Raw genomic sequence first — 25,953 nt, forward strand, 5'->3', positions numbered from 1 at the left:
TTATTATCTATACATTGCTGCCATCTAATGGGAAGGTTATTAATGCCTTTGCGATAGAACTCCGACGATCTAGACTGCACAAACTGTGTGAAAGCATTTTGTACTGCCTCCTGGGAAGAAAACTTCTTGTCACGTAGATAATTGTCCAAATCACGAAAAAAATGGTAGTCCGTTGGAGCAAGGTCTGGTGAATACGGAGGATGACGAATGGTTTCTAACTGCAGTTCCTGAAGGGTCAAAATGGTTTCTCGTGCTGTGTGAGGTCTCGCGTTGTCGTGGAGCAATAATGGTGAAGATCGATTCATGAGTCGGGGCTGTTTTACAGCTAGTTTTGTTTTAATCCAATATTCCTTCATTTCTGTACCGGTTCAACAAGGCAACACAAGTTTCAACACGCGTTTCTTTCTGCAGATCAGTCAAATCATGAGGCACCCATTTTTCGTATTTTTTTATTCTATTGATTTGACGCAAGTGAGTCAATATTGTGGGTAAGGTAACGTTAAACCATGCCGCTAATTCCTGGGTAGTTTGACTAGGATCGGCTTCCACTATCTCTCTTAATTCATCGTTATTCACCTGTGTGGGCGGTCTTCCTCGTGACTCGTTCTTTAAGTCGAAATTTCCATTACGAAAGCGTTTAAACCAAAATCGCACGGTGCGTTCATTAGTAGACCCCTCTCCAAACGCAGCATTGATATTGCGGGCTGTTTCTGCCGCGTTAGTTCCGCGTCGGAACTCGTATTCAAAAATCACTCGAATTTTCGCAGTATCCATCTTTCTTGTCTAAATTGAATAACAAAAACAATTGAAAGTCGATATTCAAATGTTTCAAATTTAAAAAAAAAAAATCACAGAAACCATTTGAAAAAAGTTTCATTCGAAAACCTCAAACCATGAAGATTCTAAAATTCAAAGAACCTATTGCAATAGAACGGCAATTTCATACTTTAACCCCTAATATTTCTGAATACTACATTCGAATATTAAGTAATAGTTCATGATAACATTCCAGAATATTTAAATATCTAAAATTGCTACCGAAATTAGGAAAAGTCACCTGAAAATTACCCTTTTGTAAGAATCCAGAAATATTCACAAGAATTATAACTTAGTCTTATGTATACATTACCACCGGGCTGAGGATTCGAATATAAAAAAAATCGTAACCAAACAAATTCAATCTTACATTTAAATGATAAAGATTGAAACAGCCGTGGTAGCTTAATGGCTTGACGCGTCATGCTTGAGAGGCAGTAAATCACCTACTGCCTCACAAGCAGAGGGTCGTGGGCTCGAATCCGGACTCGCACCTCTGAGTTTCTCGGAATTTATGTGTGAAATTTTATTTGAAATTTATCATGAGCTTTTGGGTGAAGGGAAACATCGTGATGAAACCTGCATGTTGAAGAAGGTTCCCAACCCTCGGAAAACGTGTGCAGTCCCCAACCCGCATTAGGTCAGGCGTGGCGGACTATGGCCTAAACCCTCGTCTGAAAGGAGACCCGTGCCCAGCAGTGGGACATATAAATGGGTTGATGACGAATCTTACATTAAGGCGTCCTCCAGCGAAGGTATAGTTGGTGTAAGGCGGGACTCTTTCCCGGACATATTGCAGCAACTTGGCCCCGGATCGCAGGAATTCCACTTTGTAAAGCAACTGAGGAGGCACCTGGTGTACACATGTCAATGTGGCTGAGCCGCCTCGAGCCACCCAACTTGGGCCTGTTAGTCGTACGTCCACGTCAGTTGCTTGACCGCTTCCTAGAAGTAAGAAAACAATAACTATTAAATTCTTAAAACTATAAGAACGTGATCGACTCGAATGCCGAGGTCGAGTGTCCTCTCCTAGGCCTCGCTATTTGGTTTCATGTACGATGTGACGGCTACTAGGCTATTAACCCGTCCTAGATACACACGGCGTCGCTTGCTATTTTGGTAAAAAAAATACAAATTTTTAACAATTTTAAAATCTTTGATAATGCTGGATGAACACACCTGCGTGTCAGACATACCATGTTCCCCTAGGACGCTACAGTACCAAAATCATTAGCGACACCATGCATCTAAAGGACGTGTCACAGATTAACTGTGCTCACGTTATAATTGTTTCACATAATTTATTGCGACTTCGACATTTGTAATATAACAGTGTACATTTGCTGGTCTGGTATACATCAGGGCCAAACCACTGGATCGAGCTTCATAATCCTGAAATCTTTTCTACAGAATGTCGCTACTACAGTAGAATTGAACGTGAAGCTGTTGAAATTAAAAATCATCGTAATTAATAATAATAATAATAATAACGCACACACTTAACATAGTCCCGCACTAGGGAAACCCTGTGTCGCGGTGGCTATGGACACACACATAGATAACCACAAATTAATAATTAACAAATGTAGGCCACATAAATATTTCTCCCGGCCCGGAAATTGAACCTGGGACCTCTGCGTGGCAGTCCGTCATGGTAACCGTTCGGCCACGGAGGCAGCTAATTTCAACTGAGAAGACGGTTTTTAGCTTTTATCGTCGTGGAATCCAGTCACCAGCAAAAGTAAGGGACATCAAGTATCGCCCAACAAGTCGCCGCCGCCGGAAATCATAAGTGTTGTGTGTCGGTCTAGCGACAACCCTAGTGCAGAAATATGTAATGAAGACCAAGTGCGGTATATATGTTTATAATATGTTTTTATAGGATTAAGTCTCGAATTTAATTTCAAATAATGGGTGAAAATGTGAAAGTCATAATGCACCGAAAAGTTTTGTGCACCTAGAAATTACTTTAATTTTACAATTCAAATGGAATGCAAAGTGGAACAGAGATAGTTTTAGTGATTTGTCTGGAAACTGCATTGTAATGAAAATGAAGGGGTGCTTAGTCGGTATTTTGTCTAATGAAATCGGCTCCGGATAAGTGCTTGAGATTTTCTGTCATTCTTGTTAAAAGTTACCTTATTATCATTTGTTCGTATCATTTAGTGAAATTGCAGGTACGTGGGACTGTCAACTTTTGTCTCACGGTGATAGGCACAGTGGCAGTGCCCCTCAGAACTTTGCGATTTGGCACTGCAATTGTTATGAACAGGCGTGTAGCTAACCATCATGCGCAACACTTGTTCGGCCCGTCACTTGATATTATAAAAAAAATGTCTTATAATTATAACTTTCTTCTAGCACACTTCTATGTAGTGCAGAGACATGGATACTCAAAGTCGATAGACAGAGGATTGACGCCTTTGAGAAATGAGGTGCTGACGCCGAATGTTAAGAATACCGTAGACAGCCCGCCACACAATGTCTCTGTACTTGAAGGACTCAAGACAGTGAATGCACAGCGTCTGTCTTCAATCTGTATGCAACGTGTGATACGCTTTTTTGGTCAAGTGGCACGTAAAGACGCTGGTAACCTGGAGCGTTTGATGGTGACAGGGAAGGTGGAAGGAAAGTCATCATGGGCTGGAGTTCCACCCCTATGTTGTGGATATTCCCAGGATTCGCACGAAGCGTAAGAAGAAAAAGAGTAAAAGAGTAACTTTTTTCATAAAAAAACCGACCCCAAAAATCTGTGGAATTATTACATCTATTTGCCAAGTTTTATTGCTATCGGTTAACATAAAGTGGATGAAAGCCAATAAATCGCATAAATCGCCTAATTTGCCACCCTTAGAGGTGGAATCTTTTTTCAAATTTGGATGAGACTACTATTGAAGTACTTCCTTGCCATCAAAAAAAATCGAAATCGGTTCACAAATGTGTCGAAGTAATCGCTTAACATACACTCAAAATACAGTTAAATTGAGAACCTCTTCATTTTTTGGAGTCGGTTAAAAATCGCAATTTGTTTTAATTAGCCTGTTCACTAAGGGTCAAGTAACACCGAAAGAGCAGCGGCGGCTCTTTGAACTAGTCGCTACGCGGTGCCGCACTCCGTGTTCTAATCACATGAAATCCATTCGAATATTTTTCTTTAGAAGATAAGATTCAAAATGCTAGAATTAAGATTGAAAATACTTTTGCACCAAAAATGCTCCTCCGGCCGCCGCTTTTTCATTATCACTTGATAGAAAAGAACAAATGTTGCACCATTACTAATAAATTCACAAAGTTTATTATTGCCTTCAGAAATCAAAGCAATAATTTGTTCCATGTTCGTCACGTCAATATCTTAATCCACATCGTTTTTTCTTTACTTTCTTTTACTTATTCAAGTGAACCAAAATATCTAGTTATACTAAAAATCTTTACCATCTATAAAAAGAAAATTGGGATGTTCATATCCCCCAAAGAATAGAAGTAATGGGAATGGACCCGGATGAAAACGGGGCAATGGGTGCTTGAAACTCAAAACGTCGTTTCAGCTAGTGCTATCACTATACTGACACACGAATCGCAAACAGAGCGTTTTGGAAGGAAAAACTTCTAAATCTGCATTTCTGTCAGATTATTCATCGAAACATCAATGTAAGTGTTTTATAACAAAATGCCTGCCTGAAACTTATCACAATTTTATACAGTATAAATGAAGTAGCAATGTTAATGAGGTAATTGTATTACAGAAAAACTGTGTTTTGACAAATCGATACCTCCAATAAATACTACGCCAACTTTATTTTTTGGTCATTTTGTTAGTTTTGTAAACAGCCATATTTATTTACTAATATTATGCTCCTCTAATTTTATGAAAAAAGAAACAAAAAATAAAATTCGAAAAAACCTAAAAACGAATTTTGTGAAAAAAAAAGAAACAATAACCAAAATAAAAACAGAACAGTTCCAAATATTAAGTTGGCGTAGTGTCTCAGCAGTGTTTAGTGTTATAGAATAGAGACAATGCATACTTCTTTTTAAAAAAAAAAGATTAGGCATATTAACCTTGGCAGATTTAATACATATTTGAGTCGTGCAAATTTGTAAGAAACCATCCTACTTCATTTACTCCAAAATTTGGATTTAAACGTAACAACATAAACTCACGTCAATGAAAATTACGATTTTTCTAAATTAAAATTAATTTATTAGTGTAATGAAAACCGCTAGTGTGACTTAATTAAACAAATCGATTTATTAAATTAATTAATTGATTTGTAGCTGGCAGTAAAATTGGCCATAACTAAACCGTCTATGGTCGAGTCTGTGACTTGTTTGTTCGGTGTTTGTTTACCTTTGTTTAAAATGGATTGAAACGAAGTATAGTGATATTTTTACGCGAAGTAATATTTAAGCACTGTCCATGAACGGGTTAACTAATTTTGGGTCAGTTAAAACTGACAACATGAGTTAACCGCTTAATAAAAAATAATAATATCTTCGATCATTGCATAGTACATAAGTAAACAAATTAATTCTAGTCCCCTTTTTATTACGTAAGTAAGATTTCATTTCATTCCGTCGAAACGAAAAAGCCATTTTGCGGTTGGATTAATCAGCCAACTCACAATTTAAAAGTTAAATAGGTACTTCTCCTACTTTTGTTTTAAGAAGCCTTGGAAACGACAATTCTACTTATTTTGTTTAATGAAATAAATATTGTGCCTAAACATACAAGTTTGTGATGGTCTTTCATGCAAAAATAATTTACATAGAATCCTAATCACACACAGTAAATATTTAACTTTGGCCGACCTACAGGCGAAAGTTATATATTTATTTTTTTAAACAAATATGTAGTAATTTACAAAAAAAAGCCCGCTAACACCAACTGCCATAGTCTAGAACAGGGTTATTTGTACTTTGTTCCGTAACATTCTTTAACAAAACATAAATTTACCAAATTAAAACTCACATTTTTGTTGTGAGTACATCATAGCCAAATATATACAAAGTTTTTGTATATTAATTTTTTTGGTGTGTCAGATGCGTTTTATAACATTAATTGTACAACATATAGAACACCACAAATTATTACACCCAAACCCAGGAGAGAAGTAAATATAGGCCATACAAATATTTCTCCCGCCCCGGGAATGGAATCCGGGACCTCTGCGTGGCAGTCCAGCATGATAACCGTTCGGCCGGAGGTAGTTAATCTACATTGTGACATATACAAAATAGAAATTGTTAAGTAAAATAATAATGATGAAGTGATTTGGATAAATACTTTTTCTCAAATGCTTGGCTCGGAAATGTTTGCATTACTTTCAAAAAACGAACACGGAAAGTTTGTCTTTATGGATCTTGCGATTGCTTCCCGGCCAAGGCCTGTACAGTAAGTACGAAAATCCATTACTGTCCTCTTCGCTAAACTTTTTAATCTACCTACTAATAATGAACTATGTAAACGGGAAAAAAAAAACTCATACCGCTAGCTGCCTAAAATTGGGAGAATTAAAAATACCTACCAGTACCGCTTCCTCAAAAAAAGAAATTGGCGGTAACATTTAAACTTAGTGTTTTGGTATTCTTTTGTTTTTTCGTCCTTTTTGTATTTTGGTCGCCAAAATGAGTGCTAGTGAAAAGAGCGATAACGAAAATACAGTAATATATACACATTCAAACACATCATTAGAAGTTCAGCAGACATTTACTTTTAGCCATTGTCCTAACACGTCAAATATTACTTTTAATATCAATTAATATATTTTGACTTTTTCTATTACAGACCTTCCTCTCTTTAGTCTTTTATTATTTCCTCACATTGTTTCAGAAAACTTCTATACATGCCTCGGCAGGAACGGGGATTGGCTCCTATTAATACAAGGCCTCGCTGGCGCGCGTCCTTGTAACTCATACTCGTCCAACAATCCCTTACTTCCCGACCTCTGCAATAATGTATTATATTTAATATACTGCCCTAGTAACGAAAAAGGTACAACTATGCGTACTTTGTACAGCAGTTGTGCCTTTTTTCGTTCTGAGGGCAGTATAGGTACTTAATGTAACCAACAAAAAGCCAAACGATACACAAAACCACAAAACTAAACGTTAAAACTGTTTATGTTCCTTATTATTTACAGATAACCTATTTCTCCATGTGCAAAAAGGTTGTAAGTAAACAGCACTTTCGTAAGGTGTAGGTACGATATCTAAAGTGATCTCAGTTTAAAACAGCCAAACGTGTTCGGGTGTTGTTAGCCCTTCTCCATCATGAGGTTTATAGTTTGTTAGCAGTGTTTCTGAACAAGAACCCGCAATTGTTAACTTAAATAAATACAGTTTCTACAGAAAGTGTGGACAAAGTAGTTCTACCCGATTGTTTGCACTAGAAATGAACGCAAAAAGAACTAATGAACAAACCTACTCTTGGTACATACGATAAGAAAACTGTGGCCGAACGATCACCATGCCGGACCGCCCCACAGAGGTCCCAGGTTCGATTCCCGGCCTTGAGAAATATTTGTATGGCCTACATTTATTTCTCTCGTGAGTTTGGATGTAATTTGTGTTTGTCTAGGTTCCCCTATCCTGATTGTTGAGTCTAAAGTTGAGTATAAACAGTTTTATTCAATTTCAAACTGAAAGTTTTAAAAATTCGCCACTTTTATACACGATCTACTCAAAACAATTTGCAATTTTGTACATGTATTTGTTTCTTTAAAGCCATAAAATTTCTCAATTATTTGTTTTGCAATATTAGTGATATTTGAAAAGTAAGTCATTATCATCAACAACAACCCATTTATACCTACCTACCCATACCTGGTCCCACTGCTGGACATGGTTCACCTCTCAGAGTGAGGACTTCACACGTTTTTCGAGGGTTGTCAACCTTTTTTCACGTGCAGGTTCCATCACGCAGATTTTTTATTTACCGAAAAGCTCAAGGTACATTTTCAAAATTAAATTTAGTACGAACATTCTGCAAAACTGTTGTAATGACAAAATTGTAACTAATTTATTGTAATTTAGTTAATCTGTAAATAGTCAATTACTTTTATTTTAATACTGCTCGCATGCCGTGGCAACTTGTGAAAGAAACAACACAATAACTCGAGCCACAATATTAGTTGTTTTGACTACTTGTTTACGTGTTTTGTAAGTTGTCCTAAATAAACAAAACTAAGAGGTGCGAGGCAGGAGTTGAACCCAAGCTTGAGAGGTTTAAACCTAATTAGGCTACTAATAAAGTTTTTTAAATTAATGTTTTTACAAAATGAATTTAACAACAGAATACTTTCGTTTCGTGATACGTTTTGATTTTCACTAAATGAAAAAAAAAGTAATGAAACACTAAAAGTTAATTTTTAGTGTTGTAACCCTACATATCAGTAAATAAGAGCAATATTAGCATGTGTTAAGTCCAAGAAATATTGCACGAACACCTGTAAGTCAAGAAGCTTTGTGGCCGATGGATTCTTCACAATTTAAATTAATAGTATACTCAAATGCTTCTAACATATTGTTTTTCATAACGACAGGATGATAAAACAGTTATGCGCCTGAAACTAAATAACAAGCAGCACAATGGATCTTTCTTTTCAAGGAGTTGTCGATAAAGGTGGCAGTTAAGAGGGCCGTTTGAAAAAGAAGATTACCTGTTTTTTTCTTTATGTTGAGACAGTACGCGAAAACAAGGCAAGGTTTATGCCATACACTCTCGTCTTTTTATTTTTACTTATTCCATAAATTTAAGAATCTTTTTCTAGGAATCTATTGAATGAACGCATTAGATGCAATAACGGCCTTCCAAACAGCCGAAGAGAAGGTAGCTACAGAAAGGTGAGCTGAATGTTTTGCACAATGGTTTTATCATGTGAAAAAGTGTATTCACTGTCACAGTGAACACTTCGAAAAACATGTATGAGATTATCTCGTTTCCATTTTAAGATTCTAAAAATACTATTTATTAGCATAACCCACACATTTTGATAAAACCATAGGCGGGTAACTCATATTCCCTTATATCATGTGATGTATGCCTGTTTTCAAAAAGAAAAGTTTTCGCCAATTATAACACAGTATAATATAACAAATATGGTAGCTCTATACACCCGTAGCAGCGTGACTTGCATGTGTGCGCGCCTGTCGAGTCCGTGTACGGACACTCATTCGCATGATCTCGCGATGCATTTGCGTTGCACAGCGCTGGTCGTCACACGCGCCTCTCATTATTATGCTAATGTGTGAGTCCGTACACGATGTGGCAGGCGTGTACACACAAAAGTTGCGCTACTACGTTTGTACAGAGCCATACTTGTCTTATTATACTGTCATAATACAGGAACTCTTTCCGAAGAGCTCCTCCATCAACGTCATTCGTGTGACATTTTCCACTCATCGATTCTACTATTTTTTTAAATTTTCTTTAACAACAATGTATGCATAGATAGCTGGTGTTGAGAGTACGTTTCAGTTTACTATAATAATAATAATAACGCACACACTCAACATAGCTCCGCACTAGGGAAACCCTGTGTCGCGGGTGCCATGGACACACACATAGACAACCACAAATTACACCCAAACTCACGAGAGAAATAAATGTAGGTCATACAAATATTTCTCCCGGCCCGGGAATCGAACCTGGGACCTCTGCGTGGCAGTCCGGCATGGTAACCGTTCGGCCACGGAGGCAGTTATAACTATAACTAACTATAACGTTCGTAGCATTTACTATATACTATTGTGATTAGAGTTATTTTTAAACTAATAAAATAAATATTTCCTCGCTTACCATTTATACCATAGAGCACAGCTGTTGTAGCGTACTCATTATGAATGAGACATTACAATACTTTATGCGATGTATCTATTTGAATAATCTACATAATGTATTGTATTGTGCTGTACCAAGTCACATTGGTCAAAGTTGCCCTTTCAATTTTGACATGCAACGGGAAATATGTACCTATTGTCAAAATGTAGACAGGGATGTAAAAGGGACCGTTTTCGACAGCGTAGATCCCACAGCGCACGTAAATAAAATGTATTTATTTCCGGTCGGGGCGGTGAATACTGACAATAGAAGATTGGATATGTTTCATCGACAGACGGTTTTGATTGAGCCATTAGAGTCTGTTCGATGCCATTTTCATGGTGAAATCAATGCAAAGTTTAATTTGCCTTCGAATTTTATCTAAATAAAGGCATTTCGGATTATTTTAAATCACGTACAATTTAGGCCACTGATGATACAGGCTTTAACTGCAAATGAGACCTTATGACGAAAGCTCATATAGAAGGTAGTTCATAAAATTCCACCACTAGGCGCACGAATTGTTTATCCCGTCATTTGGAATCGTAAAAAAAAAGAAAACCTGGATAGTAAATAGCAGTATGTGTCTGTCCAAAGCGTAGTTCTAGGAATGTGGAACTTCCGCAGGATTTAGCGCTAATAAAAGAAGAAGTTCTTCTTCATCACTATGCGATAGTGACATGGTGCTTTTTTTATCTGTGTTGAAAAGTTAGAGGATGTAAAAAGGGTTGAAAATGAAGTGTGGAGTGACCGTTTTGATAATATCACACCGCCGCCTTCGCGCCGCTATCCCGCCGCGAACTACGCTCGGGACTGCTGTGTGGCACGTTCCGGCACGCATTCGCTTCCCGCAGGTCCGCCCCCGGACCGCTTTTCCCGCAGGTCCGCCCCTAGACCGCTTTTTCCGCAGGTCCGCCCCTGGACCGCTTTTCCCGCAATACCACATCTGTGTGGCCTGACTTTTATCCTATCATAACGGACTTTTGCGAATGTGTGTGTATGTGTATTTTGATATGAGCGCGAAGGTTTCATGAATAAAATAGAATATAATAGCCAGTTCCTTGACTTCTATAAAGCTATTCACTTTAATCTTGTTTTTCATTTGTTCACTATACGCCATTCTTGGTCTTCCTCTCTTTCTTTTCCCTTCTATTCTCCCCTCAATTATCACCTCAAAAAATCGTTCGCTACACATATATCTGACAATGTGACAGTAAACATTATTATGCTTTATAGTCTCAAAACAAACACAATGAAAACGAAAACTTCAAAAAATAGTACAAACGATCTTATTGTAAATGGGCTCCATTGTGTAACACGTTACAGGCAACTCTTCGGGGCTCGAGGCTTTGTGCGACGATGGAATTTAGATTTTCTCCGCCAAAGTTTTTCTTTTCGTGTTACTTGCAAATATGAAGAGAATGCTCATTACTTTAATATAGGAACATGACGCAGGGTGTTTGTGTATAAAAGTGTCTGTTACCACAGTAATTAGTGTAAGAATTTTTTTACATTGATGATACTTCATTATCAGTTGAATGTCGGAAGCCAAATATTGATTATGGCAATATAATATCACAACCGTGCTTTATACAAATAAAATGTTTTGACCATTTTGTTATGATACCAAGTGACCGGACATACGTCTGGTGTAAAGCAACACGCATGTACATATCAGTTGCAGAGCCACTCAGAGCTTTAATAGTCGACACGACCCCAGTAGGGGAGACCGGGCCTGGTAGTTCCCGGGGTAAGTGGTGCTCACAGCATTGCAAGAAAAGTATATAGCAATACATGTGAAGTACGTCGTAAAAAGCGTCAGGTGATGCGCATTGCCGGCAGCCATTTCAGTTACTCCAGCGAAGACGGAAGTGTGGCTCTGTGCGTGGAGCTGTCAAAACATCACGTAAGTAAATATTTACTTCTTTAAATTTTTTGGTCTCTCTTTATTTATTATGGGCCGATTCATACGTAACTTTTCTAAATTGTAGTGACATTAGTAAGGAATTTTATTGTTTGACTATTTTTTCATTGATTCTATTACTTTGCCGGTATGTCAGTATTCGTATAAAAACGTAATTTAGGGCTATATGTTCCTCAAGGGGTGGTTGTTCCTAGGAACAACTTCCCAAATTGACCTGCAATCATAATTAAAATTTTGATGACCATTTTTCTTTGTTTTAAGGATGCGAAACTACAAACGGGCTCATGTCAAATATTTAGATAAGATGACAGAGTCACTTATGTGTGTCTCAACTGTGATTCAGATGAAGAAATGAGCTATGAATAATATTACTGATGACATTGACTTGGTAGGTCAATGACTGATGAATAAGAATGTAGTTGTTTTATTTAAGTTAGTTGTGTCGAGTTCTTAGGTTTTCGCGATTGTTACACATACGAAATGAAACTATTTTTCCGGATTTAAATCGCGTATATTTGTTTTATCAAACAAATCGACGTCTCGGGCCCTTTACAGGTCCCATGATCACGGTTGACCGCATGGTCAAACCGAAACGTCGGTTTGTTTGAAAAAACAAATATACGCGATTTAAATCCGGAAAAATAATTTCATTTCCTAAGTTAGTTGTGCATAAGATGAACATTACATACATACAATTATAAAAAGGTGGTTTTATTTAAGAAAATCCTTGTTATCCTGTCATAATTTAGGCGGAACAGTTTAATTCAACGACGGAATAACGCGCTCCAAAGCGGTGCTGAACGTTCCGCTTCGAAATTTGTCAAAAATTTGTCTCTGTGAAAAAGACTATTGAGATATTAGTAGAAGTGACTATATTATTACAAAAAGCGATAAAAATTTGTTCAATATTTCCACTTGTTGATAATCAAATCCTTCATTTTCAATACAAAACTTCAATTTATTTGAAAATCGGAACGTTCAGCCCCGCTCTCCCTTTACTTATATCGTATAGTATACGTGTTCTATTTGGTTCAGTTGATATAAATATATATTGGTATATGTAAAATACCTATTGAATGCAGCGGTTTTCCGATAAACTTTTGACTATTGTGTTTCTTTTTTCTATCTTGAAAATATTTAGGAATCGTGTTTTCACACCGTGTAGTGATTAGTGTATCCTCAAATTTACTACATATTTTTTCCAAAGTTATTGATTTAACACTTTCACTGTTATGCGGAATCAATCAGACTCTTAAATCACAAAGATCTGTGATGCGCTGCCACAGCGCCCGTCACCGTGAGACATTAGTTGACAAGTCCCGTTGCATGAATCACATGCAACGGGACTTGTCAACTAATCACTCACCAGCACATTTATTTATCCTTATAAACTGGAACGCAGTAATGTTCACTTTACTGCTTGGTGGCAGAAACAGGTGGGGTGACCCGAAGTATGGCCTTATACGGGGCTCCCATTTGGAGTGGGGCCTTATCAGCGGCGACGAAATCGCTGCTGAGGAGGCCTCAGAGGGTGGTCGCCCTGCGAATGTGCAGGGCGTACATGACGGTGGCCTGCGCTGCCGCATGTGTCCTCGCCGGTACTCTGCCATGGGACCTTGAAGCCGAGGTCCTGGCGGAGGTCCACGCCTACCGGCGGGGAATGAGGGACCGAGGCGAGCGCCCTGCTCCCTAAGAGGTCGAGCGGGAGCGCCGCCTCGCGGCGCAGCGCATGCGGGAACGGTGGAAAGAGAGCTTTGCGGATCCCCTCTAAGGAGTTCGTACCATAGGGGCGATCCGTCGTGTCTTCGTAGAGTGGGTGAGCCGGTCCCACTGGCCACTGTCGTACCACTTTGTGCAGGTGCTGACCGGGCATGGCTGCTTCGGTCACTACCTACACAAGGTGGCGAGGAGGGAAGCGTCCCGTCGTGTCACGAGTGCGGCGCTGCGGATGACACCGCGCAGCATACCCTAGAGGTGTGCAGCCGGTGGGTTGAGCAGCGCCGTACCCTGACGGGGACAATAAGGCAGGACCTCTCGCTGCCGAGCGTGGTTGGCGCCATGCTCGGTAACGAGGAGTCCTGGGAGGTGGTGGCCTCCTTTTGCGAAGAGGTTATGTCGCAAAAGGAAGCTGCGGCGCGGGAGCCCTGGCGCCAGCTAGAGCGACCGGGCGGCGTCGCGGCGAATGTGCACCGACCCCACGGCGTCGACTCAACCGGCGGGAGGTAAACCCGGGGGGGTTTTATTGGGGTAGGCCCTCCAGTATGGAGGGAGAGTGTGGGGACATAACCCCTGAGTCTCCCTGGGCTCAGGGGTATCTATAAAGATTTCCCCCCGTAAAAAAAAGGTGGCAATACTTCCCTAGACGAACTCACTCACGAGAAGCTCTACTTCTACTAAAATTCCCAAGGCGGGCAACTAAAGGTTCAAAACAGAGAAGCGTCTATAGTAACCTAAGAAAGATATTCGGGACTGTTATACGTCGGAAATGAAACTATTTTCTGGATGAAAATGAAAGTTTTCACGACCTCGGTAGCCCAACAGTTTATAGTGAGGGCGCTGGATGACGAGGTTTCGGGTTCGATTCCCGGTAGGACCAAATTGGGAAATGAACATTGCTTCTAGTCTAGATGTTCTGAAAATATCCCGGAGTGAATTTCGTTACTGTGGTACTCATAGTCAGGGAATTCCCTAGTTTGAAACCAGGACACGTACACGAGGTACAGGACACGCCCATAGCTACACTATGGAAATCCTGTATCGCAGGTGCCATGGTAATTATAATACTATGAAGTTAGACATAAGCGGTACACGGCTGCGTCCGGCACCAACTTAACGGCAGTTGAGTAAATTCCTTCAAACTCTGTCGCACGTCTTTGCTTTCCGCACCTTTCCAATTTTAAATCTCTAACCGACTAATTATAACATTAGCGACGAGGATGGAGTGTAATAGTATGAAGTTAGACATAAGCGATGCACGGTTGCGTCCGGCACTAACTTAACGGCAGTCGGGTAAATTTCTTAAACTTAGGCGCACGTCTTTGCACTTCCGCACCTTTCCAATTTCAAATCTAACCGACTAAACAGAAATAAACACCGACAACCACAAATTACACCTAAAATCACGCGAGAAATAGATATAAATATAGGGTCATACAAATATTTCTCCCAGCCTCTGCGTGGCAGACCAGTGTGGTAACCATTGCCCACGGATAGTGGCCACGGATGCATTTTAATTGGTGTGGTTGCGGGCACATTATTAGATATAAATAACGCATATTTGTTTTTTTAAACAAACCAAAATGTTTGGGCTCTTTGCCTGTCTGCTGTGACCATGAGATCAGTCGTCCACTCTTTTGTATACGTTCTACTGCTGGACACGGGTCACCTCTTACTTTGACGTTCGAGTTTCATGGCGATGTTTTCCTTCACCGAAGAACTCATGGTAAATTTCAAGTTAAATTTTGTACATAAATTCCGAGAAACTCAGAGATGCGAGCCCAAATTTCGAACCGAAGGCCTTTGCTTGAGAGGCGGCAAGTTAAATCATTAGGCTACCAGGGCTACATGGGCTATATGGAATTTATTTGTTTGAAAAAACAAATGCATGCGATTTACATCTGAAAAAATGTTTAATTTTCATTAAGAAACATAGATAAAATCTTTTTTCTAGCTTTATTAATATTTTTTTAGTGAAATAACGCCAGTAGCTTTGTTATGATTATTTGATAATATAAAGATCGACCACATGGAAAAAAAATTTGACCCGGTGGGACATTGTTTTTTACGTTTTTTAAAGTAAAATGTGATCTTAATCGTTATTTTTGTTAATAAAGCAAACAAGTTTACCTGTTGTATAGTTAGTAGTTATAACATACATTAAATTACTAACTATACCGGTGTAAAGGAGCAGAAAGTGACTGTTCGATTGTGTGTTTACGGGCAATTAATTTGGTGAGTGAGTGTGCGTGAAAACAGAGGCATTAATTAAAATATTGCTCCTAAGGCACCTAGTTTAATTCCGAAATGTAGTATTGTTATGAATAATGGGTAATTATTTTAGACAACATACGATAGTGAACACAGAACGTTCGTTTGTCGTATGTTTTAATCTCGATATCGGATTATTAATAAGAACTACTGCTTTTTTTGAAATAAAAATATAAGAGCGCGTTCGACCTCCATTTCACGTGATGGAAAGTGATGATGAGGTCGACGATAAATAAAATAAAAAATAACACACACACTCATAGCCCCGCACTAGGGAAACCCTGTATCTCGGGTGCCATGGACTCACATATAGGTAAATAACCACAAATTACACCCAAACTCACGAGAGAAATAAATGTAGGCCATACAAATATTTCTCCCAGCCTGCGGATCGAAGCCTCGGGGCCTCGGCGTGGCAGTCCAGCATGGTAACCGTTCGGCCACTGAGGCAGTATATAATGCCCATTCACTATCACCTTAAAAAGGCCAAGATGCAGCGAATAAGTCTGCAGGCAGGGAATTCCACTCCTTATCTATTCGCCATATAAATATGGAGGCGAAACGCTTCTTGCGAATTCTTGAAATATCCACAACATAGGGGTGGAACCCTACATTGGGGTTTCGGCCCTGATGCTATTACATTTTGAATAAATTGAATTGACCATGTTCAATAGAAGATGGTACTTTTTGTTAACGATTGCGCTGTGGTAGATAGATATACAAATTTTAAAGAATATGAATTAATTTTGATGATGCACTGAGTGAATATAGATAGCTACAATCAGCAGTAAAGCTCCTTATGACAGAGTTCATCCAGGGAAATACTTCCACCTTACTTATTTCTGCCGCCAAGCGAGAACGTGAGTTTTACAACGTTTTGGTTTTGAAGGATCTTTTAATGATGCTGGCGAAAATGTTGGCAAGTGAAACTTATCAACTTATGTCTCAGGGCGACGGGCGCAGTCTTTTATTTCAATTCCTTTCTACTGTATCAAAAACGCGATGCTATTGGCCTACGTTTTGTCTTTGACAGTATGTATAGTGTTGGTGAATTACATGTGAGTGTATTGGGAGTATGTATGAGAGAAGTGTTTTCTGAAAATACATACTACTACTTAATACTAAATACTGTTTTTGTAATAAATATAATTGTATAAGTATATATTTTTTGTATTTTTTTCGTTTTTTTAAACAAAATACTACAATATGATGGCAAGAAGTGTTATATGTAGTAGGGATCGCAAAGTGCCCCCCAAATCTTTGCGATTTAAAGCTCTGAGTGGCACTGTAACTGTTATGGACAAGCGTGTTACTTACCACCAGGTAAACGATTTGTTCGTCCCATCACTTGGTGTTATGAAAAAAATACTAAGAAAATAATCTGCTCCAAGGTAGCATGCGTTCTAACCCTAACCTTGTCATCCATTTACTAGCAAAGAGGAGGTTAACACTCAGTTTAAAACAGATTTTAAAACTTTAAAACTAGCTCAACAACGTTAAAATAGAGTTCTTAGTGCTTTTAGTAAAACCTTGATAAAATCAGGCTGCTACGTTTACTAACTTGCGGACGACTTTTAGCCAGAATTAATGGTTTTACTGAGCGGGATCGTACAAAAGAAAAATAAATTCAATATTGTTGAGGTTTAGAAAGAGTTCGTCTCCATTAACGGATTGTACGAATTTTTGAACCGGATTTTTTTTTTAGAAACCGAGTTCTTTTTATTAATGTCGGCCATACACGCTACGGTATACCAGAGAGGTCTACCTGTGCAGGCAGACCGGAACGTGTGTTGGAACTGACCTGTGCAGTTTCGTGTACCTACGCAGGCGACAGACGCAATGTCGGAAATAATTTCTTTTCAGTGATACCGTACGGTGAAACTGTGCATGTCCGATCGCCTGCCACACCATTTGATTTCTAGTTACGGTATAGGGTAGTCGACGTTCGCATTGTACTGAGGTGCGTAGCTTTTTCATTAAAAAAAAAAACCTACTTCCTTGCATTCACAGTGGCCGCGCGCGCCAGCGCCTCTGTCGTGGCGTCTGCGGGGGCGGGTGCGCGCCGCCGCGCGGGTAGATCTATTGGTTCGGTCTGCCCGTACCTTTCACTGTGCTTGGTCTAGCGTCTAGCGTCTGTTTGCGATTTCGACGTGTGGATATACCCGCTCGTAGACGCCAAGACGCCAAGACCGCGCCTGCACTCTGAATAAGCTCTTAGACGCGCGCGTTCGTTGCGCTGTGGCAACGCAGCCGTCTGGCGGTCGCCGAGCGAAGTAATACACAAAATACTTTCTATTTCTTTAGCTTTTACGTTTTAATTGAAATGAGCGTCTCGGGCACACGGGCGAGCCTGGCTTGAATTTGGTCTAACGCGGCGGCGGCGGCCGCGCGATTGTATAATTCAGAGGAATTTAAATGTTGTTGCCTAGTAAATACAATTCAGATTCGCCATTAATGTACATGAAGGCGTGGTAACTGGGCGGTCGCCGCGCAGCGACCATGCGAAAACTTTCGTGTAACTGGGCGGTTGTTTACTTGACAGATATATTCCTCAAGTAGGATTATGCTAAAAAAAAACTTGAATAAGAATTTCTCTAAATCTCCTGTACCTAAAGAACATCAAAAATCCATTAATTAACTAACCTACTGGTTGTGACTGCATGATAATTTTGTGAGTGTCGATAGTAATCGACTACGACTACAACTATGAATACCTAGTAATTGACACTTACCAGTAAGAAACGTCTATGATAGAAAATTTTATCCTGAACCTTATTAGAAAATAATTTAAAAAAGTGAGAAAGAGAAAGTGGTACTTGTCGGCCACTGGTGCCTCCACCATACGTTGTCTCTGAAATGAAGTAAGGAAATATTTTTTGTACAAACTTTGTTGAGATATTTTATTGATAAAATAAGTCACGAAATTTTGTCTTTATTTTAAATTGTAGTTTTTGTTGTTGTTTTCAAAGTCAAATAATTTGATTTATTTCGTTACTTCAGTTAGATTTAAAGCTACAATTTACAAAATTTTACAAACGTGAAACATTGCATTGGGCACGTATTGAATCTTTTTCCTTCACTGAATTCGCGTGGACAATATGTATTGAATAAAATATTAGAGTCGCCAAATTAACAGGTATCGAAATAACAGTATTCTTATTAATACAATTTTTTATAGTAACCAATGAACATTTAATTACACACCAGCAGACTGACCACTAATGCAAATAGACAAGACTCACAAGCTATAAGATAAACTATTTCCTTATCTACCGATTGGGGTGCTACATAGTAATAGTTAATAGGGCACGCGATGGTCGTGCTCGCGCCTGTTTATATCGAGTGACGTCATTTTTAAGAAAATAAACCAACAACTATCGGTATCGATATTTGTTTTTTTTTTCTTTTTTAATAGCCTCGTACTAGGGAAACAATGTATCGCGGATGCCATGGACACACACATAGGTAGACAACCAGAAATTACACCTAAACTCACGAGAGAAATAAATGTAGGGCAATCAAGTATTTCTCCCGGCCCGGCCATCAAACTTGGGACCTCTGCGTGGCTATCCAGCATGGTAACCGTTTGGCCACGGAAGCAGTTAATTTATTATATTAATTTGTTATACAGGTAATAAGAAAATAAAATGCAATATGATGGAATACATTACAAATTAATAGGTACGTAGTTTAAATGAAAGATGTTAAGTATATACAAATAATGCATAAGCTTTACAGGTTGGTAAAACTAATTTGTCCACAATGAAACTAATTTTGATTGATAATGTTTTATTTCACTGCACATTATGATTCATGATTACTTAAAAACTTATAATAACAATGATAATTTTTGTTTTAGTTCAACATAATAGTTTATGTCTTCAAGATTTAGTCGATAAATCCATAATTATCTTTACTACGCCACTAATTTACACGTGCCATTCCCCGACGGTAGGCATGAGAGTAGATGTCAAACTTTTTTTGTAATAGGCTGCTCGCTACGCAGGGCGTTGAACGTATAATGCATTCTGTTTAGTACGGAAAGAAATATGAGTTTAGCTATATTGTAATTTAAAAGGTCGTAAACAAAATGTTTAATTACTTTACGTTTTTTCGTTATTGAAAATGACTTAACCGTGAAAGGAGACTTTCCTTTTGACCAACAGTCACTCGCACTTTTACTTAGGCTTTTAAATAGCAAAATATAGCAGGTGCAAGCAAGCAAAAATCGATGCGTACTGAGGGAGCGTTTGGGGAATCAAGATATGTCAAGACTGTGGCACGCGTGTCCCGCCCACATCGCCGTTCTTTCTAGATTTATTCCTGTGACGCGACACATATATTTCGTCTTTATGCTCGTGCTAAGCCTGCTGAAAACTGATTTGAAACTATGAATTAGTCATTGAGACGCCTCTTTAATGGCTCACGATCCATACAACAAATACTTTTTTAATTTAAGTATCCCGAACAACCTTCTATGCAGAGCGCGCCAGGAAGGAGTCTACAATGCACCGGCATGGCCAACTACAGAGCAGAATACTTCGGAGTGCCAAGGTCACTCTACAAAGTCTTCAACAAACCCAATTGTTATGGATATTGCAAGGATTCGCACGAAGGCTTTTACTTCCACATTTATATGGCGAACAGCTCTCTGCTGCAGACTTGTTTCCTGAATTGTATAAGACAAAAGTGAAAGGCATTATTTATTATCATTATCAGGGCTCATTGAAAACCAGCGCCACAGTCAGTTATGGTTGTGGCATAACCTGAATGAAGCCCTTTTGCGTACGCCACAACCGCACAAATAACAGAATTTGTAGTCGTTATATTTTGTTTTTTCTTTTTGCTTGTTGTCAGTTTTTTCTAATTTTATATTGTTTTCCTTTTTTGTTTTTTGTATATTTTATTTTGTTTTGCTTGTCAAAGTGTTATCAATTATTTTTTGTATCTATGTGTTGTGGCGTTGCAATAAATGTCTATTCTATTATATTTAAGTGTTCATACTCCATCGTCGACCTCATCGTCATTTTCCACAAGGTGAGATGGAGGTTAAATGCGCACTTAATTTTTTAATTAATAAAATTAAACGCTACGATTCCTGGAGGACCCCGGGTTGCACTAAAAGGACTTTGCATCGCAAAATTGGTACTACGACGACGTCGAGTTGTGGAAACCAGCGTGGCTACACTATTACGGAAACTTACTGCACTCCGGACTTTTTTATATACCATATAGAACACATAGAAAAACATGGATACTACGGATTTTAGATTATTGTAGAGTAACATAGAGGTGAATACGAAAATGTAATGAAAAAAGTCGAAAAGTGTACTCGCCGTGTTTTAAATTTGTGCTGTATATATACACACATTTATTTCGATTTCTGTGATTATATAACAGTGGCTGAACTGTTTTAAGAAGAATGGTGAAATACTCCCTATGCCGTTTGGGCATTACTGGGAAAACTCATTACTACTTATTTACGGAACAAACATAAAAGTATACTTGAAATAAAATATTATTTCACCAACGTGCTCGTAAAGGACAGTGTAGCATTTTTATACAGAGCAATTCATCTTGTTAAACACTTGTTTACAATTTAGGAAAAACGAGAAAAATATTTCATAGAACAAATATACAAAATTTGGGAATCATAATCAATTCCAGATTTCAATACAGTATTAAATAATTAGGTACAATATTTTTTTTATGTTAATTTAATTTGTTTGGTAACACTTTGTTTTTATGGGTATTATTAACAATCTGTTTTTATTTCTTATACTATGTAAAGATCCAGTTTCTCTTTATTTACAATTTCACGTCTCTCGAGAACGGAACATATCTAGCACAATTTAATTGTTTCATCACTTGTATAACAATCTATTATTATACATCTACTCGTTAGTATTTTATATTCTAATATTAATATTTCTAACTGTTCCTATTACCAGTCCAGTCACCGCACTATGCCACGGAGAGAGCTAATATATTTTTTCCGGCGAGAGCGCTCGATTGAGGCAGACCGATATGGTTTGTGGTTCGCCTGCATCTGACGCTAGGTCATATATAGCTGTGTATGACCGCCTTAATCGTAGATCATATCTATATACTTCCATATAAGTTGTGTAAATTCTAGTCTCAGTATAATTATACATATATTGTACCGCTATAATATGAGGTGAAGTAGGCATGACTAACAACACAGGGCAGGTAAGAGGTACTTCAGCAGACTAAATAACGAGTCCCAGGAGAGTCCTACAAGTGGAAACTCACCAGCAAGCAAGGTAGGCAGTACAGCTGAGGACCTTAGCACGTTGTACCTCTTTCAGTACAAAATGCTACGCATGATGTCATCACTTGGAGAGAAAATTTTGATAAGGCGTTTTATTTTGATCGTACGCCATCTATAGACATCGCGAAGTATCTAAAATTATTGTTTTGGATTGTGGTGTTACAATACATATAAGTTTAGTCACAGCAGAGCTCCTTCAGAGCTCGTTCAGAGTAGTACTGCCACCTTACCTATTTCTGCCGCCAAGCAGTAATGTTAGCATTACTGCAAGCAAAGGTGCTGGTGAAATTACAGACACATGGAACTTGTCAACGTATGTCTCAGGGTGATAGGAGCAGTGGCAGTGCCCCTCAGATTTTTGCGATTTAAAGCTCTGAGTGGCACTGCAACTGTCGTGGACAGGCGCATGGCTTACCATCAGGTACACGACATGTTCGTTTCATCACTTGATATTGTAAAAAAAAACTCATAATACTTATAAAATCTATGTCTCTACCACGATAACTCGTAAGTACCCAAATAAAAATTACACGTATTTGTTTGGATTCTTTACTCAGTACAGTGCCACATTGAACAAAGCTAAAATCAAAATGTTTCATTCTACTGCGAACGAGCAAATGTGCTATTATTTGCAAATATACTTATGACAAATTTGTATATTTGGCCTACATTGATCACGCTCGCATCACAGCGCGGCATATAAATAATACATAGGGGAGTGCGTGCAGTTCCATTCCATCATTCGTGTCACGGCCGCCCTTGTTGATGGAATTCATACTCTCTCATAGCTGGGTTGTTCGTAGTTTATCAAACTCTTTTGTGTCTGTCAAACTTGTTCTGTTTGTGTGCGTGAAAAATACAAAGGGAGGAGTCGAATGATAGTTGTTAGTGAGTGTTACTTATAAATAAAGCATCGTCAATTTTTTTTCTTAATAAAATGTAAGTGGGCACGCGTTCTATCAATGTGTACGTAATGTAGCTATAATTTATTTCATCATTATACTACAAAAGTCAATCGCAAATGATTATCGTCACGGCCTCTGAACCGGCCTAAGAATCTACCCTATACTAAGGTACACCTAATCCCACCGACCGTACTAAGTAGATAATCATGATAGCTGAAGTTAGTTCTTAATTACACTACGTTAGGTTAGGCGCCGCCGCGCCGCCTCGTCCCCTGTAGTTCCTTTCACATTCTCTTTAAAAGTAGGTACGGTACTACCGCAAAAGCTTTTCCCGTTCATTTAAAAGAAATATATAATTTTTTTGGATCAGCCTTTTAAAAATCATTAAATCGAACTTCTACTTACCGAATTTTAAAGCAGCAAGCAGGTGCAGTACCACAAGCCATGCCTGTGTTCGGTATAGCACCATCACCACCATCGGCTTCACCACATCACTTGACACACAGTCCACTGCGGCGTACAACGTATCACAGTATCGGTTTTACTACGGCTATGAACATTGTAACACCATCACTAGTAGTTCCTCTAATCTTCTACTTGTAAGTTATTGTCATATCGTGGTAGGCACTGGAAAGAAAGGAAAAAACATAAGTAAATAAAAACACATAATATAAGATTTTCAGGTACTCATTCGATGAAATACTTCTTGCTGTGACATAATGAGAAACCAAGCGCAAGCTGCTAAAGCTAAATTTGTCGCGTCTTATGAATTCAAACGTATTTAGAAGTTACTTATTCGAAATTGGTATATTACACTTGAATGTCAACAAAATACAAACCGAAAATCCATTGCCATCTCATCTAAGCCGTCTCTATCAAAAGTCACATTTTCCCCAAAAACATCCTAACTATATGCAATAATTTATCTCCGGGAAATAAAGGGTTCAGGCCCTGCGAGGTGACATTTTATTCAATAAACCTTCCATATATCTTTGGCTTGGGACTTTGGACTCAACGCTTTGATAGTATAGATATTTTGTAGGCAACAGTTTTTACACAACCAAATGCTGATTCGTCGTAACTTTACTCAGATGAATTGAGTTTGGTGTGTTTTGTTCTATCTAATAAATAATCTTATTGACGTAAATTTTGTGTTCACGGGCAATATTATTAAGGTGCATATTGCAGTTTTTCTAACCGACTTCAAAAAAGAAGAAGGCTCTCAATTCGACTGCTTTTTTTTAAAATATATATTACGCTACAACCTCGGCATTTGTAAACCGTTAATGAAGATTCTTTTTCGTTGGAAAGAACCCTTTTGACGTTGGCGGTACCCACTCCAGTAGTGGTCTCATTTAAATTTGAAGAAAATATTCCACCTCTAAGGTTGGCAAACTAGGGGATGAATCCAGTTTCGCGCACTTTCCGGTATCCGATTTCAATAAAACTTGGCAAATTGATGTAATTCCACTAACTTTTGAGGTCGGTTTTTTAGTGTGTACTGAGATTATTGTATAACAAGGTCGAATGCTGTGTCACAATTTCAATTACCTGAAAGAAAAACCAAAAGTCCACGGATGATTTACGGATTATAGCATGTACTCTAAAATATAATAAGTACGGCAAACCGCCCTCGACGTTTGTTACCAAAATATTTAACGATAATGTTACGTCCTAAATGGCGTACTTCATCGCTTTTTGGGACGATAAAAGATATTCGTAGCTTAAGCTTTCACATATATGATCATCACCTCTAAGTGAAAACTAATGATCTTAAAACCTATACACTACGAGTTCATAATTTTGATGTCAGAAATTTAGATAGATCGATAAAAACTGTATTCACTTCCACCTCACTTATCATTTCAGAGAGTCTTCTGGCGTTATTCTTTAATTTCAAAAATATTGTAAAGAATATTTACAATTAATATTAAGCCGAAGTTTGTGTGGTTTCATTTCATTCATTTCATTTTTATAATCATTTCGATTGTCTATAGTGTGTGACAATAAAATATATAGCCAAAAAGCCACGATGACCATATCATCGATCAAAATGTACAAACTAGGACAACTTGGGAGTGGCATGTTGACATGTAATGTAATGCGACATGCTGAAAACAGCCCGGCGAGCCCGACTGGAAACTAACTTAATGAAACTGGAAATGAAACACGGATGTCTGGTGAATGTAGATTAAACTCAGCCCAAGTAAACAGATTAAAACATAAGAAGTAAACAGATCAGATTAACATTGTCAATTCTGCGTTAGCAAAAGATAAAGTTGTTTTATACTATTATAATTTTATTGCCTCTTTAGATACTTGTACAAACTAAGCTGTGCTTCCATTTAGGGATTCAGTGTTTCTCGACGCAAGTCGACCCCAAAGTAAATGGGAAAAAGGTTCAGTAATATGATGAGAGTTTTCCCACTCACTGGCTTTTATTACGAGTGTCCAAGACGGTATTTTCTAGAAAACATTTTCTAAAGTAAACTAAACTGAAGCACATGTACATATTTGTGGAATTCCTTACAAAGTAGTAGACATAAGAAATATTCTTACCAGGACTCAATTAGAGCTTTCGAAAATTAAATTGCAAAATAAATTTTAAGTACAAACACGTAATAGCATGCTTGATTGAAAATTTTAATACAACAGCATCGTGTTCGTCGATTCATCTATCAAAGCTCTGTCTTCCTTTGAACAGTGATAAATGAGGAACAAGTGACCTAATCTGTGAAATAACCCAGATTGCTTGCATTGATTTAAATTCGTGAACCGTCTCATTTCTTTTTTCGAAATTTTCTATTCCCATGTTGAGAACACGGGTTAAACTGAATTTTAAACCTTTATGATACATTTTAATGCAAAGCAATGAATGAGATTTTACTCGTTGTAGACCACCTTTGTTGAAAATAGATTCATACTTGCCGTGGCCGTAATGTGTGCCGGTGCTATTATGTATTTAACCTCGGCGATATGAGTGATGTAATGGTGTGGAAAAATATCCGACAAATACCTTACAGTGAGGGTACCCCTCAGATGTTTGTAACTTAAAGCTATAAGTGGCACTTTAACTGTTACAGACAGGCGAGTCGCTTACTGCCAGGCCATTTAAAAAAAAATTTAATTTCAGTGCTTTATTCCAGAGAACATGCTAGTTCTACAGTTTTTTTTTCTATTTGTTGCACAACCTTCAAATTCGGCGCTTATA

At 38.3% G+C, this 25,953-nt stretch overlaps 1 protein-coding gene across 1 annotated transcript in view; it reads right to left on the reverse strand.

Moving 5' to 3' along the window:
• Nucleotides 1-25,953, reverse strand: part of LOC113227048 — a 110,479-nt gene that overhangs the window by 8,065 nt on the left and 76,461 nt on the right. The window contains exons 2-3 of the mRNA XM_026459919.1: nucleotides 23,148-23,369; nucleotides 1,550-1,761 (exon numbers count right to left, since the gene is read on the reverse strand). Of these exons, the coding sequence (XP_026315704.1) occupies nucleotides 1,550-1,761; nucleotides 23,148-23,220 (285 nt within the window). The 5' untranslated portion in view covers nucleotides 23,221-23,369. The remainder of the gene's footprint in view (nucleotides 1-1,549; nucleotides 1,762-23,147; nucleotides 23,370-25,953) is intronic.

This window comes from Hyposmocoma kahamanoa, unplaced genomic scaffold (genome assembly GCF_003589595.1).
Source record: "Hyposmocoma kahamanoa isolate Upper Pololo Valley unplaced genomic scaffold, ASM358959v1 202, whole genome shotgun sequence".
Taxonomy (NCBI): Eukaryota; Metazoa; Arthropoda; class Insecta; order Lepidoptera; family Cosmopterigidae; genus Hyposmocoma; species Hyposmocoma kahamanoa.